Source organism: Gossypium hirsutum, chromosome D11, assembly GCF_007990345.1.
Source record: "Gossypium hirsutum isolate 1008001.06 chromosome D11, Gossypium_hirsutum_v2.1, whole genome shotgun sequence".
In the NCBI taxonomy this organism is placed as follows: Eukaryota; Viridiplantae; Streptophyta; class Magnoliopsida; order Malvales; family Malvaceae; genus Gossypium; species Gossypium hirsutum.
Genome location: NC_053447.1, coordinates 31,058,217 through 31,079,110, shown reverse-complemented (window position 1 = coordinate 31,079,110; position 20,894 = coordinate 31,058,217). Strand labels below are relative to the sequence as shown.

Genomic DNA, 20,894 nt, shown 5'->3' with positions numbered 1-20,894 from the left:
AACAGTAGCATTATCTTCTTCAAAAAACTCTGTACAAGCCTTTCTCATTCCACCCAACCTGAATCCAGAATTTCCTTCAGAGGTTATGAGGCTTTTTGAAGAAAAAACTTTCCACCAAAAAACCCGAGACATGATGTTTGAATATCAACTCCAAGTTTTCAAAAACTTTGGAGGTCTCGTCCTCAAACCCTTTGGTGTTCACCCTGATTATCCTTTTATTCATCCTATCCGATGGACTTATTTCACTGAAGTTCCAGAAGAATTGAAATGGTTTTTATGGTATTTTACTCGTCTTTACCATGTATCCATTCAATTTTCTGTTTTAGACCTCAAATATTTCCTGTGCAATGCAGTTCATGGAAATATCCAGCCTAAATATCAAAAAATTTCACATTCTTAAGTTGGTTCCATCCTTTTGACTAATGGTTGAACATGATTACAAATGAACAAATGAGAACTCCTAGACATAAAGCTGTAATCATTTTCTATATACCACAATATTTCGTGCAATGTGGACGAGCTACACAGCTAGGTTCCTTTCCAACCGCTTGGATTCATAGAATCTATTCGGATGAAGTCACGCACCCTGATAATGAATACATAAACCTGCAGAAATATCTTTGCCAGTTCAATCGAGTTATCCCATTTGAAATCTAGCCTCCTCCACATATTAATGCTCCATGGGACACTGTACTAGATGGCCCTTATTATCAACAACTTCTTCAAGCACTTAAAGAATATAAAGATGATATTCCAGATCCCACTGAATGGTCCTAAGAGTATCTTATGTGCTGCAGTCAAGTTGAGATTGAAAGGATAAGACTCCATAACAGTTAAGTTCAAGATGATAAGTACAAGGATATGTGTCAAGATATTGACAGCAACAGCGAAAGCTCTATGGACAGTGCACAGTTTCCTCATTCCAATGCTAACAGTTAAAGCATCTTGCCACTAGAAAAATAGAAAGAATTTTTTGCTTTATTGCTTTTCCTTTATAAGTCATGAGTATGTACTGTATTAATGCATTATTAGTTTAATCTGTAACTGTGTTTGTCTGTTTTTATCTAGTTTGTACTGTAACTATGTTTGTCTGTTCTTATCTCCTTTGCCTGTAAAAGGCGATGTATTTCATCTTGTAAGGGCATCGAGTTTCCATCTAATAAAATTTCCCGTGTGTTTTCTTATACTATGGCTTTTTAAACTCTTTCCTTTCTTTTCCGGGTTTAAGCAAGGATAAGAAGAATCATGAATTTCATAAATAAATTTTAGGTCTTGAAAGTATGCTCTGTGCTTACCATTTATTGGATCCTGCACAACAAAATTCAGACTTACATCTAAGATACTAGCTTGTTTTGATTCAAGAAGATGTTTTGAATTAAGGTTTTATAACTAAAAGACAGTGCCTGTTGAATGGCCGTGAAAAAGGCCCGTGTTTTGGCGTAGCATACCTGTTATCTAACATTGATTCTTAATTCTCTTCTTGGGTCAACCCAAATTGCTCGGGCATCTTTTATTTTCGAAGACAATCACATGTTTTAAGGCTCCAAACCATGAACTGATTATAAATATGAGTAAATATAAAAGGAATTTGATTAAATTAAACATCTCAAATTATGTTTTGACCTAGGTGAAAAAATAAAATTATCTAATAAATATAACTATAAAATTTTAATATAAAAAACAAATGAATTTTTAGTTTAAAAAATAGCATTATCTAACAAATATATGTATAGAAATTTGATATAAAAAATAAATGAGATTTTAGTTGAAATGAGAAGTAAAATTTCATATAAAAACAAATGAGATTTTAGGTGAAATGACAAAAGGAATATGTTTAAAACTTTAGTGTGTTGAGTTTAAATTGTATATTTCTTTTTCCTTATTTTTTTTATATAAAACATGTAAAAAAGTAAAAACAAAATTATCTTTAAAATAATATAATTTATTTATAAAATAAAGTAAACCAAACAATTGGTCACCCAACTTTCTTAAGTGTTAATTTGGGCACTCGGAAAAAAAAAATTGTTATATGGGCGTTGTCATTACATACTTTTATCATTTTAATAATCCACCATTGATTTAGTATGTAATACTCATTTTAATCATCCTATTTTACTAAGTTTTCATTTTGACCATTTATTTTATCTTTTTAATTTTCTTTATTATTTTTTAAGAATTAAATTTAGGTTTTTTTTAGTATGGGAAAAATCTAATTTTTACAGGGAATTAATTATTTCGGTTATTATGCTTTTATAGGAAAACCAATTTTTGTTTTTCATATCCTTTTCTTTTTTTTTCTTTTTTACAATTAATTCTAGTTTTCTCGGTAAAAAGGAAAATTTTAAAGTTTTACAGGAATTGAATTTTTATGGGAAAAAGAATTTTATTTTGTTAATTTCCTTTAATTTTTATAATTAATTCTAGTTTTTTTAGTAAAAGGGAACCACTCGGGGTTTAATAAGAAATTAGCTGAGTTTAAATATGAGTTTGAACATAAAATTAAGTTACAAGTGATAAATTTAGGTTTCATTTCAACGGTTGAATAACTTAATTCCAGAAAAAAATGAGGTTTATTTTTTTAAAATTAATTCTAAAAAAATTAATCACTAACATAAAAAACTTATTAAAGTTGTGTGACTAAGATAAGTGTAATGATAAATTAAAGGCAGATGACCAAAATGATAAAATTTTGCAAAGATGGTGAGTAAAATGATAAAAGTATATAATGGTATACGCATATTGCAAAACTTTTTTTTTACAATGTTCAACATGAAAACTTATGAAAATTGGATGATCTAATGAAATAATAATATTTTAATGGCTTAAATATGAAATTGGTACCTGAATTTGTCCACTTCTCCTAGATTGGTACTTAAGCTTTTTTGTTCTAGATTGGTTCACGAACCTTGTTTCCATAAACTAAATCAGTACTTTTTTGTAATGCCGTTAATGTAACACCCCTCGTCCGTCCCGATCGTCGAGACTGTGTTTAAGAATGCCACAGTACAAAACAGAACAATTACAGACATTTACCTGATAACTCAAGTAAAAAATCATTAAATTCAATCATTCAAGTCATTCAATACAATTTAAAACCTTTCCCAAGCTTTGTACGAGCTTACGTAAGCTTTAAAGTTGAATCGGGATCGAACATGGACCAATTTGTAAAGTTTCAAAAGTTCAAGGTTGATATTGTAACGTTGCCAAAATAGTATGTCATGTCACGATATTGGACCACTTGATGTCGTGGCAACACAATCTATCATTCGGCATTGCGACGAGAAGAAGTTTTCATTGGGATGAGAAACCTATTTTAGCGTAAAATAAGCCTTTTAGTACCTAATGCACAACAACCCTTCAACTAAGTCTTTTGGTACAATTTGCATATGTTTTACCTGCATAAAAACATGCCAAACAAGTCACTATTCAACCAACTAACCAATATGTCACAATTGGCAACATTTTACATCAAAACTACTTATAAATTTTCAAGTCTATCATCCATACATGTAGCCATAATATTCCATCATTTCATTTATCCAATTCATATTCAAATATGTAATGATAGATACTAATCACACATAGTACATTATACTACTAGCTTAAGTACATATACAATTTGACATTTACAACCCCAAGATTAATATCAACTAACATTCCAAACTAATTAGGCATTATAAGTTAACATGACAACTCCTAAGTACATGCCACATATAACTGAGTGTAACATAACCAAAAGACTAATGAATCAAGAGATGAATAGTATAAGCTCCGAGGTGATCAGATCAACACACTCCATAATCAGCAAACTACAAAAGGAAGAAGACAATGGTAAGCATAATGAATACTTAGTAAGTTCATACAAAATTCAACTTAACTTGCCTAAAATTATATCAATTTAATCAATAAAAACACAAAGATGCTTATCATGTTATTTTTTTGACATCCTTAAGCCCTCTTGTACAAGTTCACAAAACAACCTCAAGTTTGTACGTTGGCATAATAAGATCAAAGTGCTCAAATCTCATACATGTACCACCAAATCATTTGTTCCATACTATTCCAACATATATATATATATATAAACATATTAACTAAATTTATAATCGATCTCACCAACCATTTCTTTTTCGATTTATTACCATTTTTGCCTGTAGAACTATAATAAACTAACTTCGTAAACACAAAACCATTTTGCTTACACAAGCTATACAATTCAAGTCTACTCACACAAGTTGTAGGTTAGGATTGTTGATATAAGTGTTATTTGATGCTGCTCTCACAAGTTGTAGAGAATCTACAACATTTGCTGGATTTCAACCATTGATAACTAAGTCCCTAACTAGCACCGGAACTATATCATTTGGGTTTACTCGCATAAGATGTAGGTCGGGATTATTCATATAAGTGTTATTCGGTATTGCTCACACAAGCTGTAGAGTATCCACAACACATGCTGGATCTCAGCCATCGATAACTAAGTCCCTGACTAACACCCAATTCCTTTAAAATCGTAATGGTTTGTCATTCGTACCTTAGTCATTTACTAAATACGTCTGAGCCTTATTCTATACTCGTACCATTTTAATATATGTAACATCGTCATACATACAATTTCATATCATTCAATCATATGTATATATTTCACATTTATTCGGTAACCCGTACTTATTAAAAATTGTCCTATATTTCAAACATTACAATTTAGTCTATCTAATGTCAAAAGTAACTATATTTAATTCCAACTCAATATACAAACAATATTATATATATTATGTAAATAAGTGAAATCAACATAATAAGTTCCATATGAACTTACCTGACTAAAACAACAACAAACGAGATGTCGAGGACTAATCCATAATTTTGCTTTTTTCTCAAATATCATTTGCCTAGTTTAATTCTTGATCTATATAATCGTTCATTTTAATTTATCAATGTCAAACATTTAAATGAAAATCTATGATATGCATGAACCTATTTAATTTAATTTTTACAAAACCCCTAAAATTTTACACTTTATTCAATTTAGTCCCTAAAATCAAAATTATCATAACTTACACATTTGAGCTTCATTTTACAATTTGATTTCAATTACAACCTTATACTAGTCTCCACTCTCTATTTTTATTAAAATCTCCTGACAATTTTGTAACTTATTCATTTTAGCCCTTATGTTAAAAAAGTAACACTTGAACTTTACAAACTAGTCTTTTTTTTTTCTAAGCTTAAAAACTAATATTTTAACACCAAAACTTTAAGAATTCATTAATGGAAACATTTTGAAACTTTAAAAGTTTTGAAAAATAAAACACAGATTAGCTAAATTGAGCTATCACGATATCAAAAATACAAAATTTACGAAAAATGACTTCAAACGACTTACCATGCGAGGATGAGAAGCTTGGCCTGAATGATGAAGCTTCCAAAAATGGTTTCTTGGGTGTGTTTGTTTGAAATTTCGAAGGAAGTAAACTAAGGGTGGGTTTGAATTGGCGGTGAGTTTACTTCGGTTAGTGTAAAAATAGCGATGGCAGTGATATTAGATAGTGTAGCGATACTGTAGCATGAGACAAAAAATAAACTAAACGCACTGAATTTCACCCAATCGCCCATCCAAACCCACGCTGAATGGATGATGATGCCATTTTTTTATTAACATATAATAATAGTTTAATTAATATTTTAACACATAATTCTCTTAATAAAAAGCAGTTAACCTTCCACCGCTTTTAAAAATGCTCTAACTGCCATTTAAACTTTAGTTTAATTGGTACATAGGTTTTTTAACAAATAAAAATCTATAACAATTAACTTTTACTACTTTTACAATTTAATTCTTGTACATTAATTAACTATTCGTTCATTAAAATTACTAAACTGAAATTTAATATAATACTATAATATACTCATAAATATTAAATAATAATATTGATAAACTCGATCATCGAAAAATAAAATTTCGAAACCACTATTTCTAGTACCACTAAAAAATGGATTGTTATAGTTAAATTCAAAATAGGTGGTAGAATAAAATTGTGATGTGGCATTAATGATGTCATAATCTAAAAAATATATTAAAAATCTAAAAAAATATATTAAAAACCATAACTTTCATCGACACTTGAATACATATATTGGATTCCAACTCAATTAGCAACTCTTTGTCAGAATTCACCCTTCCAACTCTTCCAAACAACCATAACTCAATAAAGTTAAATTACTACATAAAGTAACTAGGTGAACTACAACACCATGAACACCATAAGCCAAGTTTCCAAGTTCTTATCATGATGTAGATCATTCATTTACTAACTTTCAGTACCTATCTCTCGAATATACAAATCTTATAAAAAAAACTCATATATTAAAAAACAAAACTAACAAACTGAAAATGTAATAAACTTCATATTCAAAATCATGGATTTCAGCTATAGTTCATCACAGACACGAAATTACTGTTTACTCATATTAGGAAAAATCCCCATTTGGATTTGGAGTCTGAATCGGAATAAGAGCGGGAGCTAGACCTAAACTTTGAACAAGAACAGGAAGAGGAACCAGAGTTGGAGACAAAACGAGAAGGACGACCTCTTGTCGGCTTCACCATTTGTAGAATACAAAGAGAGGAATAGTAGAGATAAGATACCATTTTTTTTTATATTTTAATCCTTTGAAAATATTTTTATTAATTTTTAATATTTTTTAGATCATGACATCATCATGATGTTTGATGGGCGTTGAAATCACCAAATATAATTTTCTATTCTCTGACTTAATTAAATAGTAGTATGAAGTAGTAGAGTCGATCCCATAAATAATGATTGGGACTCCTAATTTTTCAGTTTACATAACCAGATTTCTAAGTCTAGACAGCTATCGTGCTCACGATTTGTGAGTTGCAGAGCTGCAAAAAAATAAAATAGGGATTTTAGTTGATAAAGAAAATAAAATAATAATAATAATAATAATAATTGCAAAATAAAATTAAGGAAATTAAATTAAATTGGTGAATCAAATATATTAATGCTTAGCCTAAGCTTCAGTATGCTCCGAAATCGAATTGATCCTTGAAAGTATATTTTTCTTTCCAAATGATAAGTTGGTTATAACAATCAAAGATGCCTTAACCGCCAACTTTTCCTTGTGTAGTTGGTTTTGATATAACCTACAAACCAACCCTTATTGATTATCTAATCACGTAACACGCGTCTGTAATTTAAGATCTCGATAGCCTTGCAATCTAGAAAAGGCCAACTCAAATTAACGGTCTTACCGAATCACTATCTCCTTTGACGGAGGTCCAACAAACCCTTACCCACCTGGACACGCCAATTTGTTCACGGGAACTCGACGACCGGCTCGTTTTCCCAACTGTATGTCAAACAACTCCAACTCAATGCGTGCTTTTTGAATTGAAATTGAATTAACTTTAAAGGATAATTGTGACTATCCCATATACCGGAAAGATAATAAATAACGTGTTTGAAAGGTTTTAGTATGTGTTCATATCTCACGATTCTCGATAAGAATAGTAACTAGGTTTTTAGTTGAGTATGAAATTAATCATACTCAATCGGAGTTTAAAAGTGGATTTGTGTGTAATGGTAACATGTGAAAAGAAAAAGGGGCTTACAAAAAATTGAACCAAAAGAAAGAAAAAGAAAGAAATTGACAGTAAGCTCAAAAGCTACAGACATTGGATGAAATTTAAGTGTAAATTCAAGTGTATCTTTCCAAGCCATTAATACAAGTATTTATACACTTTTCAAGTGCAATATTCAGCATGAATCAACCGACTAAAATTAGCATGATTCCTCTAAGATTATGCCAACTAAAATTAGATTTTCCCTATTTATAGAATTTAACAATCTCATAAATTTGATTTAATTTGTTTTTCTTGATTTTGAATTTTGGCACTCCAATTTCATCCCTGATAAGATTTAAATGATAATTCATAAGTTTAATAGTTTTTTATTAAAAAATTAACCAAAAATAGATACATTAAAAATACAAAATTAACTTATTATTAATGTAATTAATGTTATGTGTTACAATTCTATTCTGCCACTTGTCCTTAATTTAACGACGTTATAAAGAAAATACCAATTTAATTTATGGAAAAAAAATTCAGACACCAGAGAGAAGTGAACATTTAAGCCTATTTTAATGAATAGATTGGCTCTCACACCTACACAATTTAATAGCTCTAATTTTTCTTTTTCCAAAACAAAAGCGAGTAAATTCCGAGTGTGAAATGGCCAATTATAAAACCACAACTAACCCAAACCAACCCACCCACCAACCCGGACCAATTTTATTATTATTTTTCTTAAAAGAAATTTAAAGGAAAAAGCCTGAAATAGGCGAGGCGAAGAAGATCTGTAAAAATCGGCATCTCTTTAGGGGAAAAAAGGGGAAGAAATGGCAAGAGCAGGAGGGATAACGAACGCCGTTAACGTAGGGATAGCAGTCCAAGCCGATTGGGAGAATCGCGAATTCATCTCTCACATTTCCCTCAATGTTCGTCGCCTCTTTGAATTTCTCCTCCAATTCGGTAATTCTTTTTCATTTTCAAGCTCAATTTTCTATTTTCTTTTTAAAATTATTAATTATTTTTTGGTTGCTTCTAGAGGCTACAACGAAGAGCAAATTAGCATCCTTGAACGAGAAACTGGACACCCTGGAACGTCGTTTGGAGCTTCTTGAAGTTCAAGTTGGAACTGCGTCCGCTAACCCTTCTCTTTTCAGTACGTGATTCATATTTAAAAGTTGTATTTGTTTCCATATCTTTGTCGTGATTTTGTTCCTCTCCTAGTTTTCGACGTTGTAGGAAAACAAAGTTTTCTTCTTTTTCTGTTTGTCTATATAATAACCTTGGCGATTAGTGAACTTTTGCTCTTCGTTTCTTTCGAATCTGTCATATTTGTAAGACATTAGCATCTTGCTGTTGAATTTTTCTTTCATTCATCCTTTCCTTGATTGTATATTTTTTGTCAATCTTGTTTCAATATTTCAGCTGCTTAGAAAAAAATAGTTGTCAATTAGCTGCATGGTTGTGTTTAAAAGTAAAATCGTCTTAATCTGAATTTGGATCTATTTTGCTCAAACTTTACTTCTTGCCTGACTTGCTAGTTAGTCTGCTTAAAGGTATTAAATGAATAACTAAAATGGCTTCTTTTGGCTCCTTTAGCCATCAGCTCATTCATCTTTAAAATGGTTATAAGTTTTAGATGTTCAAAAGGTCTCTTGTATGTTAATTGATGTCAATTTAAACATGTTATGTTGGCAATTGCTTTAATATCCCCCGCAGTTGAGTGTTCAGTCAATCAGTCTGGATTCATAGTGCAATGTCAGTTCTATATCATGGTAAGTCATCAGTTGCTGAACTGTTCCATAATCAAGATACGGTGGTTTAGCTATAGATAGATTGAATCAGTTATCAGTTTGCATAAGCTTTAACACATATTGCTTGTGGCCATAAATGGTGGATTCTAAGATGACGACTTGTGAATAAAGACTTTTTACCACTTTCTCAAATTCTTGAGTTGAGGTATCCTGGATTCGTAGACTTCTGTGCTAGTTGTGGGCAACACCGCATCTGCATTTTCAAGTAGGTAAGGTAAATCAATCCACCTTGTCAGAACATTGTACACGCTAGAAAAATACTTCTAACCTTTATACAAAACTCAGAATGCAGTTAGTTGATACTAAATTCATGACAATGGATTACTCTTTGCCTTGAGAATTGTTTCCATTACGTTTTCTACTAGTCATTAGTTTTTGTCTGTAAAGGCAAACCAGAATGTTCCAATAACAGCAATAGCTACAGTAGATCCATACGCAGCAATATTGCTTGATTTCCAGAACACGCACACTGCAACATGTCAGTACAGGTTCTTTTAAATGCCTCCATTGTTTTCTGAAGTCATAAATTGTATTTTAGTTTCGTTCTTGATGGCTAGTCTCAAGCTCTTCAAGCAAGATGGGAGATCGTTTTCAAGTTGAGGATTGCATCCTTAGCATCTGGGGAAGAAATATCATGAGAATTGAGTTACTAGCCTTTATCTTCATAATATGAAACAGATAATAGCTAGTTTGGCGGCACAATATAGAACCTTGTGTAAAAAACAACTTATAATGGAGTTAAGTCCAGGAAGTGAGATAAGAGAATCTGGTAGTGACCCCTCAACTTCATTGTTGCTTCCTTATACCCCTGGAAGTTAAAATAAATTGATCACCATATTACACATGAATCATACAACTTTCTAGGGTAGAAATAGATATGGCTCAGAATGGGGGTAGGCAGTAGAACGAAGAATAATAGTTTGTCAATTCCTTATTTGAAAATAGCATTAATAGTATGTTAGTGAAAAGAACCTCTCAATAAACGGCTGTTATTTAGAGATTGGAGGATTGGGATGTCCCTCAGATCATGGTTTTAGTAAAACCTTTTCTCGTCTTTGAAATCAGTAACATCCTGAATTTTCATTGAAAGGAAAATTTTTAATGTTGATTTTTACATTTTACTAGTGATGCTATAGGTCTGGTATATCTTTCTTAGTTTTTTTAGATGAACCAAGATGTTGTAATTGGTATCTTAAATTTGATCATAGGTCATCATGTTTAATTTGGTCATTCCTGCTAAGATCTTTGCAAACGTAGCCAACGACCCATTATTATTCATTCTATTTTACTTTCTTTGAATGGGTTCAAACCTCTGTATGCGTGTAGGCAAAGTGAATAAGACGTAGAATATAAAGCAATATACCTTTCGAAAGGCTATGGTTGGGCAAGACTACGGCTCTTGGGTAAACATCCCGATGGCAATAGTTTCACTTAAACCGTTCCCCTCCTGCAGCCAAAGTGGTAATGCGTGGAAGATGGTAAGCTTTTGTATGTGGATAGGATGTATCCACACCTTTTGCATCTGTCGAGGGAAATACGTATAAAAATAATAAGATTGTGTTGGGTCCTGAAGACCAGGTCCGGGATGGCAGAAGATAAAAAATCAAAACTGAAATATTGATCATCGAACCCAGGGCGGCAATAACAATGAAGGAATTTGTGAGCTGATGTATCTAACAGCCACCTTCTACCCAACGAGGGGAACCGTCCACCGTTTTCTTAGTCTGTTAAGCCTCGCAGCTATACTACTTCTAAAAGACAAGTGCAATTGTAGGTATATCAGCCCCTCATAAGCCTACCAAGCTCTACGATTTAGCTTCCCACCTGGCCTTTCCATATGAGGTCTGGTCTTCTAAATATATAAAAAATTGAGTATACTCATGTTCGAACATATACTTGTTATCAATACTCATCCAAGTTCATTGGAACTAGGCTGTACGGTTGGTACTTGGTATTCCTTGAAAATATTTTGACAAACCCTTAGGTTTGTCTCTCATACACATCTGTTAACCTAATCCCATTTTCACACTTTGATAAAGATTCCAAGTTGATTGTCAAAGTAGAAAATGCCATATGATGTCGAAATGTATTCAAGGTCGTCTCTAGTTAATCAATTTACCCAATGCACAAAAGCTTGCTTCTGTCACTTACGAATCACGTCAAGGACGACTAGTAAACTCGATTATCAGATTAAATTTTAGCAGAACAAATTAATTTGCAGGTTTATGAAGATTCTTTAGGGTATACATCCAATCAGACAAGGCTAAAAACTAGGATGATTGATTAGATTTTTTTTAAAACTTTAAAGAAGAATAATAATACAGAAAAAGATGGTTCCTATAATCAGCATACTTGATTTGTTTTCTATTAAGATGTAAATACAATTCTTTGTTAGTCCCGCCTGTCAATTTTAATTTTTTTAAGTCTAGAATTAAAGAACATTGGGTTGATTATTTTGTCCTATTGATCTAAATAATAATAAAATTTGCGATGAAAACCAAAAATCAACATTTCTTTTTAGTTGATTGGAAGATAAAATATCATAAGTTCAAAGCTATTACTTTGTTTCTTCATTCGATGACAGTACATATTCAGCAAAAATAATTTTATTTATGACCTTAATTCCATATACAATGACAACCTCTCCCCCCCCCCCCCAAAAAAAAAAATCCAGAATCCGTTGGATAACCGAAAGTGGAAACCAAGATTGAGCCTAGTAAACTTGTGTTCCAATTGGTCTGTTGAAATCAAAACATCTCGTAACTCTATCCCAAAGGAATACCATGAATAGCATATTTCTAAATAACAACTAGCCATGTAACAAGGCAAAACGAGCTATGAAAGCAAAGATGTCTGCATAACTTACTTGGTAAGGAATCAACAAGAGCTTTGAGCAGACGCTTTCCTTATAGAAAGGGTCTTTTTTGGTTGATAAATAGAAATGGTCGACAGCAATCAATAGAACATTGAATGGCCATGGAAGTTTATAAGCTTTCCAAGCAATATAAGCTTGTATAACAGTTCGCATAACAGCTCCTGGTGCAGGAAAGCCATAGTGAATGATGAAACCGAATGTATGGTAAACTGAGGTTCTGTAAGCAGGATGAGAAGTTTCGCGAACAAAAAAGTGTTGTTCTTGGATGAAAGAAGAGAGGAAGAAGAAGAAAGAGATGGTGACGAAGACGAAGAAAACGCGTTTAATGATTCTTTCCATGTTTTCTTTTGGAGTTCATTACCTAGGGATAGCCAGAGGAATATTTGAAGGTAAGTGTGTCTGAGGAGGTAATCCCAAAGTTTTTCTATGCTGACATGTTGAAGAATGATGCAAATATTTAATAAACAGAAACAAAATGACATCTTGTCGTCTTCATCCTTCTGGTTTTGGCTTGTATATTTGTTGGTTGTAGAGGATAACCGGCTCTTTTTGGCCCTTTTCCTTTCTCTGATAAATCATCCTGTCTATATCACAGCCATGTTCATAAGCTCATAAACTCTCGTCACCCAGAGGAATTTGTATCTTTGAAACAGACATGCTTAATCTATGTATGTATAGTTGAAAACTGGACTCTTTGTTTTGTCAAATAGATCAGTCAACTCCGTGATAAAGTGTTTAAGTTGGTTAGCCTATTTCCGGCCCATTATCTTATTTCTGGTGCCGGAATCTAGAATCAAATTTCTTTTTCTGGCGCCGTTTCTTAGTATCTGCAAAGATAGTGAAAGGTAACATTCTTTTATACATAAGAAATTGTAACGTAAATTTACTGTGTTAGTCCTTAATATTTTTTTTAAAAAATAAGGGATTTTTTCAGACAATGAGTTTATTTTATTTCATTAAAAAATTATATATCTCATAATACAAAAGTCACTACTTTCTTAATAATATCATAACAATTATCAATAAAAAAGGAACTACTTTCCTCATAATATCATCACAATTATCAATAATAACATTTTTTGAAATAATATGTTGACTTTATTTTTTTTTGAACGAAATATGTTGGCTTTATTAATAATTGTTTGTAACAAAATTTTATACTAATTTTTTTGTTATGAAATGTTGTAAAAAATAGTTCTTAATTATTAAAGTGTACTACTTTTTAGAAAAAAATTAAAAATAGTTAAAACATAAACGAAAAAATATATTTTCTAAAAAAACTTATTAAAAACTGTTTTTTTTAATATAAAACTTAGAACTACCTATAATTCTTCACCAACTCTTGAATAGGAAGATAAACGTGCTTCAACACACTCGAACTCACGTCATCTTACACTGAAAATTTTTAAATAAAAATATATTTGTATTAAAATATATTTCAAGATTCCCTTATGAAAAAATGTTCAATTTTTTTATTGAAAATACTCTTTAATAATAGAATAATTCAACTTAAGTGAATAATAAAGTTTTTAAATTATGGTTTAAAAAATTGTTTTTTCACAAACACATTTTATAAAAAATACTTTTTAAAGCCTTTATTTAATTAATTAAACAAATTTACAGTAATTTTAAGAATTTGCAAAATAATTTTAATTTAATGGCTAAGATTTGTAAATATCTTTTAAAATTTTACAATTTTTTTTTTACAATTTTATCAAATCATAATTAATTTTTCTTATTTAATTGTTTTTACCATATTTTGAATTCATTTTTTAGTAAAATATATAGAAGATATTGTTGGGAAAGAATTTATTTTATTTTATTATTAGTTAAATCTACTCGAATTTTGAATATTACTTCCTATTATCATACTTTTCTAATTAGTTTTATTATAATTATCTCAAACAGATTATATAATTTGACAATTTATATTCGTTCACTGTTGTATTAATACATTTTAATACTAATCTTTATATTATTATACATTATAAGCAGTGGCATATTTTGGGGCTGTCAGCCCACAAAAATTATCTATTTAGACCTTTTAAAAATTTTAAAATTTAAAATTATTAAGGTAAAATTATACTTTGGTTCCCTAAAAATGATAAAAATTTAATTTAATTTTTTAAAAATTATAAAAATATAAACTATTAAAAATTAAAATTCAATTTTGACATCTAAAAAATTTTTCTGACTTCGTCCTCAATTATAAGGTTGTGAATCATTAATTATAAATCTATATGTTATCACAATTTTATCTTTTTAAATTTCATATTTAAGGCATAAATTTTATTTATAATTTTACAATTTTTTTGTAACAAAAAATTTATATAAACAATGTACTAAACTAGTTTATATTATTTATTGCTAAGTGTTTAATAAAAAAATAATTTCAGTTTATTGACATAATTCTTTCAATGACATTTGGTTGAATATATTGCTGTCATATGCCAATCTAATATCTAAAGAGTTTATTAAATCGATTCTTTTAAATTTTTTACTAAAAATTTGAAATCTTTAATGCTATTATTATTTTTTCGTAGAAAGAAAAATAGGCAAAGCCTAAAAATTAGAGAAATTAATTTCTATTTGACTCCACAAGAACATTCAAACGGATTTTCTTTTCTAAAAAAATATTAATTTCGGACGGTAGATCTTTGAGGATCACTAAATGATCAATATCGTCACTAATTGTCTTGGCTAGGTGATCCACCACTTTGTTATTAGTTCTACGAATACTCCTAAATTTTACTTTCCAATCTATGGAACACAAGTCGTTAATCATCTGAGTTTCAACAACATTGTCACTCTCCAAGCAAAGCATTGTCACTCTCCAATTTGATTTGTCTAAAACCTTTATCCTAGGCTAGTCTCAGCCCTTCAAGAACTGCTTTGGCTTCAATTTGAAAAATATGTTATACCTATTGCCATCTTGAAACCAAACAACTAGCCACTGCTTGGTCCTCTCGCCACACTGCAAATTGCTGCTTCTAAACCGCTCATTGATAACGATCCATCAACATTAATTTTAATCCATCCAAAGGTCGTATTTTGCCAACTATTCACCGTCATAGATTTGCACGCCCATCTTTCAATTGCCCCTCCTATTTGCAATGATTCAGTCAATGCAATAGCTTAGGAAATAATATCTCTGTCATTCATGTTCGCTCGATTAAAGATGGCATCATTTTTGCTTTTCCAAATGAACCAGCAAACAATCTAAAAAAAAACCTCCCATTGTCCACCACCATACGCACAATTACCTTCATTCTTTAAGTTCAACATGATCCATTTTTCAAGAGGGAAATTGAAAAAACATCTCCAATATTTCATAGGGACAACTGCTTTCCAAACTGATTGTGCAAATGAGCAGTCCCTAACAACATGCAATGTAGATTCCAAAATGGCACCACATTGCTCGCAAAATGGAAATTGAGTCATACCTCATCTATCACGCTCCTCGTTTGTAAGTAGTCAGCCACAAATAATCAACAACAAAAACATCATCACTCGTTGAGAGGCCACAATCTTCCATATTAGCTTGTCACTCCTAAAAGGTCCTGAATCTTTCGCAATAAAAAGATGTTTGTAAGACTCCGCGACAAAGAACTTCCTCGCCGATGTCCATTTCTAGGAAACAAAGTCCAAACCAGCACCACAAGTAGACGCTTTATGTGCAAGAATATGTGTTAAAATTCCTCTGGGGAAAATTGAAGATAACCACTATATATTTCAGATTCCATCCAAGAGAGCCATATCACGTACTAAAATCTTGTCATCCGGCTCCCTAGGTCCAAGATAGAATTATCGTGGAGGACTAATCTCTTGCACCCAATCATCGTTTCAAAAATTGACTAGGTGACCAGCCCAAATAATTCAGATAATACCCTTTTTGACTTCATCCCAAATGTGCATCAAAGACCTCCATAAGTAATATGGGTTACTACGTCGAATATCACCAGGTACAAAACTATGGTTACTATATTTATTTCTTAAAATTATAACCCAAAATGCACCAGGATTTGCAATCAGATTGAAGCCAAGCTTTATGAGGAACAACTTATTTTGAATTTGTAAACTTCAGATTCTCATACCACTATTATCTTTAGACCGAAACTAATGTTCCAGTTGACTAGAGATGGTTTCCGAATAGAAGTGGAAGACCTTTACAAAAAAACCCAAGCTAATTTTTCAATTTCATTATAAATAGTGACAGGAATTCTTTCAATTGACATGAAATAATTAGGAATCGACAGCAAAACAAACTTTACCAATGTCAAACAACCTACTAATGATAGCTTGCGCACATTCCACCCAGAAAGTCAAGTTTTAACTTTATCCAGTATTAATTGAAATGTATTAACCTCCACTCTATCCTGAAATAAAGGCATTTTGAGGTATCTCCCCAAATCACTGACCGTTGTAAGGCCAAGTTCAGAGCATACACCACTAGCTTCCTCGTCCCTAACATTAGATGAAAAGAAAATCTAAGTATTTTGCTTGTTAACACAATGACCAATGAAATGAAAAAAGGTGTCTTAGACATGCTTGAGACAATCGACTCTTGAATCATCAGCTCTATAGAACAACACTAAATCATTTGCAAAAAATAGGTGTGACACACCTGGCCCCCGACGAGAAAGCATAATTGGTTCCCATAGCTTCTGATCAATTGTTGCTTCAATTAGATGGCATAAACGTTCCATACACAAAACAAAAAGATATAGAGGATCACCTTTTCGAACGCCTCTTGTTGGAATGAAAAAATTAGAAAGAAATCCATTCTAAAGAAGCTACATTGAGGTAAACGAGACACATAACATAATCACCCGTACCAACAGCTCCGACAAGCCTACGTCAGATAAAGTATCCTGAAGGAAATCTCATCTAACCTTGTTGTAAGTTTTTTTCAAGATCAACCTTTATCGCCATCCAACCCTTCTTACTCTTGGTTTGTTTCATTGTATGGATTGCCTTCTGAGCTATAATGATATTATCCAAAATGTTCTGTGAGGTGATGAAGCTCGACTGATTCTTTCGAACCAGATCTTGTATAATTCTCCGAAGATGGATTACAATTGTCTTTGTAATTATTTTGTACAAAACAATGCATAAATTGATATGTCAGTACAGACTTATTAAATCAACATCACTGTATTTTGGAATGAGGACCAAGAGAGTTTTGTTTAGAGCTGGATCCAAGAGTCCCCGAGAAAAAACCTCATTTACCATCCTATAGACACTAGAATCCACAATATCCCAATGCGTCTGGTAAAATTTAGCACGAATCTCATCCACACCAACTGCCTTAAGAGGAGCCATGCTAAAAATCGCCTATCGGACCTCCTCTACACTAACATCAATAGATAGCTCCACTATACTAACACTACAAATTTTTGGGAAACAACCCTTAATTGGATATTCTCCAATCGATAATCATCCAAAGTATAAAGTTTTGAGAAATGATCAATAGTAAGTCTCTCCAGTTGATCTTCATTGAAACACCACTCAAACCCATCTACTTTCAAAGCATCGATTTTGTTTTGCTTTTTTTTTTCTCAAGGTATGACAATGGAAAAATTTAGTGTTCTTATCCCCATTTACAAGCCATATGCACCGGGATTTCTGTAACCATAATATCTCTTATTGGTTTAAGATATTTTCTATCTCTAGTCGAATTTCAGTTTCCTTTGTCTTAACCGTACTGAATTACTTAGTTCTAGAGATTTTTGGATACAATCTAAATCCCTCAATGCCTTTCCTTACGAACGAAAAAGTTACTGGACACGGTGGTATTCCATTATTTCACCAATTTGGTAAAATGCACATATTCTCAAATATATTACTGTTAACCCGACATGAATTAATCACGACATCCCTAAACTCTGAATGTTTAAGCCAGCTAGCAATAAAACGAAAATATGTAACAATCCGTTTTTAGTAGTGCCAGAAACATTGGTTTCGGGATCACAAATTCGATGAGTGAGTTCGTAAATATTATTAATTAATATTTATGAGTCAAGTATTATATTATTGAAGTTTCAATTTAATAAATTATGTTAATTAGTCGTATAGTCAAGTTTAAGTGGTTATTTTCTAAAGTCAAGTGGTTTTAGAAAATAAGGTATCGGGACCTCGTTTTTATAAATCGAGCTTGTAAATATTTTATTAAATATTTACGAAGTGTTATTAGGGTCATATTAAATGTAACATCCTAAAAACCGAGCCAAAAGAAATTAAGTTGGTGAAATAAAGAGTGGTTACATTTTGATTTTGAGCTAAGATTTTGAAAATTTTGAAAAGTAATTGATCTGGTTTAGTGACTAATTGTTATGTTTGAGTGTGCAGGGTCCTGGGTTCGAACCCTTTCTTTTGAGTTTTGCTACCTTTGTCTAAATCCTATTCTTGAACATCTGATTTATATAGTATTTTCACTCAATTGATTATAATGATGAGCCTAGTGGTTCAATGGTTAATCTTTTGTATACCCTCTGGTCTTATGTTCAAATCTCTGCGAAAGTAATAGGAGAATGTTCTTTTTGTTTATGCTGCATTTTGAGATAGTTTCTTATTGTTTTAAATTACTAAATTTCAATCAAAATTCCCTTCTCTTCCACATCCACTTTTGAAATTTTGTTTTCTGTCATTCCTCTCTATTTCCTTCCTATTTGTTTTGCCTTTTCTTCTTTAATTACATTTTTTTGCTTTCTTGCATGAAATTGATCCAGTACGGGGTTTGGTTTCTCCTTTTTTCAATTTGTAGTGCCGATGAGAGTTTGTTTCACTAGTATGGTGAACTTGTTCCGTTGGGTTTTTGAGTTTGCGTTACAAGAGTTGTTTTTGCTTTGAGTGTTGGTTTAATGGGTTTGGTTAAAATATAATCTCATTGAAATATAATTAAATAAGAAAAATTTTTAATATTTATATTAATATTAAATAAAATAAAAAATATCCTCCCACCATCCCCCTCTCTTCTCCCTCATTCTTTTTGTTGGATTTGGTGTCCTAAGTGTAGTATATTCATTTGTAAACTTCTAATTTTTTTCAAACAGATTAGTTAATAAAATAAATCCATTGATTACATTAATATACTTTGTATAATTGCCCTCATATGATTTTTGCGCGCAAAGCAAAAAAAAGAAGCAAACGTTACTCATTGCTTGTCTAATTTTAAACTAATACTAAGTGGTATTACGTGGTCGTATCGTAATACGAAAAGATAACTTATATTAGTAGATGAACCTAAACACATCATTAATCTAGTCGGTAATGAGCAAAACAATTTAAAGACTGATATGTTGTTTATCAAGTCCAGTTGTGGATATAATTTCTCTTGGGCATCAGAGCAAATGACTTCCAGAAGATAGAGACATAGATGTGACTGACTGGACTGACAGTATATTGGACAGGACCTAAGAAAAATAGATCTTGAATCTATTTATGATTTATTCACTTGTGATGTTCATAATGTCGCATACATAAATCCTAAGTGGATGACAGACTATGTATGCGTGACTCATACACTTTGATGTAAGTAAAAGCCTGAGTTCGGATAGATAAGGAAACGAAAGTCAGTGCGTTTGGTGTACAACTTTTGCAGTATGTGGCGTCATTCACAATAGTGAAATTCATAACTCGAGACATGGGTAAATGATATCCTCTAATTGGCATTACATGGTTGATGAAAAGTAAACATGGCCATGGATCATTTGTCTTTGTGATGAATGACTTGATTACTATTTGATAGTAATTAACTTTTTATAAAGGAAGATGTAATGATTACCATGAGATAAAATAGTATCATATTGAGAGAACAAATATTATCCTAAAGAGATTAAGGATATCCTATGAGAATAACACAATATGACAAGGTGACTAAATAAGTTTATAATTAATAGGCGAAAAGTTGGAACTTAATTATAAATCATTTGAGCCTTAATTGAATATGTCCAATCGGTCCCTCTTCTAACTCGTTGAAACTAGAAATGAATTTCATGTTGAATCAAATGAACAAAAATGGTGAAATGGAGAAATAAGAAACATTTGGAAATGATTAAGGTTTTCTCCAAAATGAAAATGAAAATGGAGAAATGAAATCATTTGGAAATAAATGTGATTTTCTCCAAAATGAAAATGAAAATGAAAATGAAAATGAAAAATGAATTTATATTTTTTGAATTAAATGAAGTTCGAAAATGAAAATAAATCATTTGGTCATAATGAACTATTGAATGCGGAAATATTAAATATATTTTCTCATATATTCTTTTACGGTAAAGTTGTCATGATTTAACGGAATTAGAATTGGGTTGAGAAAATTATTTAATTAGAAATATATTGAAGTTTATTTTTTGGAAATAGAAAAACAAATATTGGGTTGGATCAAATTATAAAGTATTGAGTAAAAAGTCCGAAAAGTACTTGTAATTGAATTCGATATGGAAAAGGCCCAAAAGCCCCTTATGTAACAAGGGGGATGACAAACTTTAGTATCATTAACTAGGGATGTCTGTAACAGCCTGTTTTTTATTGGTGTCAAAAATAGTGGTTTCGGGGCCACCAAATCCGACGAGTAAGTTCGTAAATATTATCATTTAATATTTACGAGTCA

The 20,894-nt window shown here is 31.3% G+C and overlaps 1 protein-coding gene and 1 long non-coding RNA gene across 2 annotated transcripts; one reads left to right on the top strand and one right to left on the bottom strand.

Moving 5' to 3' along the window:
* Positions 1 to 4,359: 4,359 nt before the first annotated feature.
* LOC121223070 (uncharacterized) lies at positions 4,360 to 7,706 on the bottom strand. The gene is made up of 2 exons (XR_005920422.1): positions 7,277 to 7,706; positions 4,360 to 6,907 (listed from the first exon to the last, which is right to left on the bottom strand). It is a non-coding gene; the product is annotated as an uncharacterized lncRNA (long non-coding RNA).
* Positions 7,707 to 8,188: 482 nt separating this feature from the next.
* On the top strand, positions 8,189 to 8,970 carry LOC107891836 (protein BRICK 1). The gene is made up of 2 exons (XM_016816757.2): positions 8,189 to 8,557; positions 8,634 to 8,970. The coding sequence occupies exons 1-2, from the start codon at positions 8,425 to 8,427 to the stop codon at positions 8,756 to 8,758; spliced, it is 258 nt and encodes an 85-aa protein (XP_016672246.1). The 5' UTR covers positions 8,189 to 8,424; the 3' UTR covers positions 8,759 to 8,970.
* The last annotated feature ends 11,924 nt before the right edge of the window (positions 8,971 to 20,894 follow it).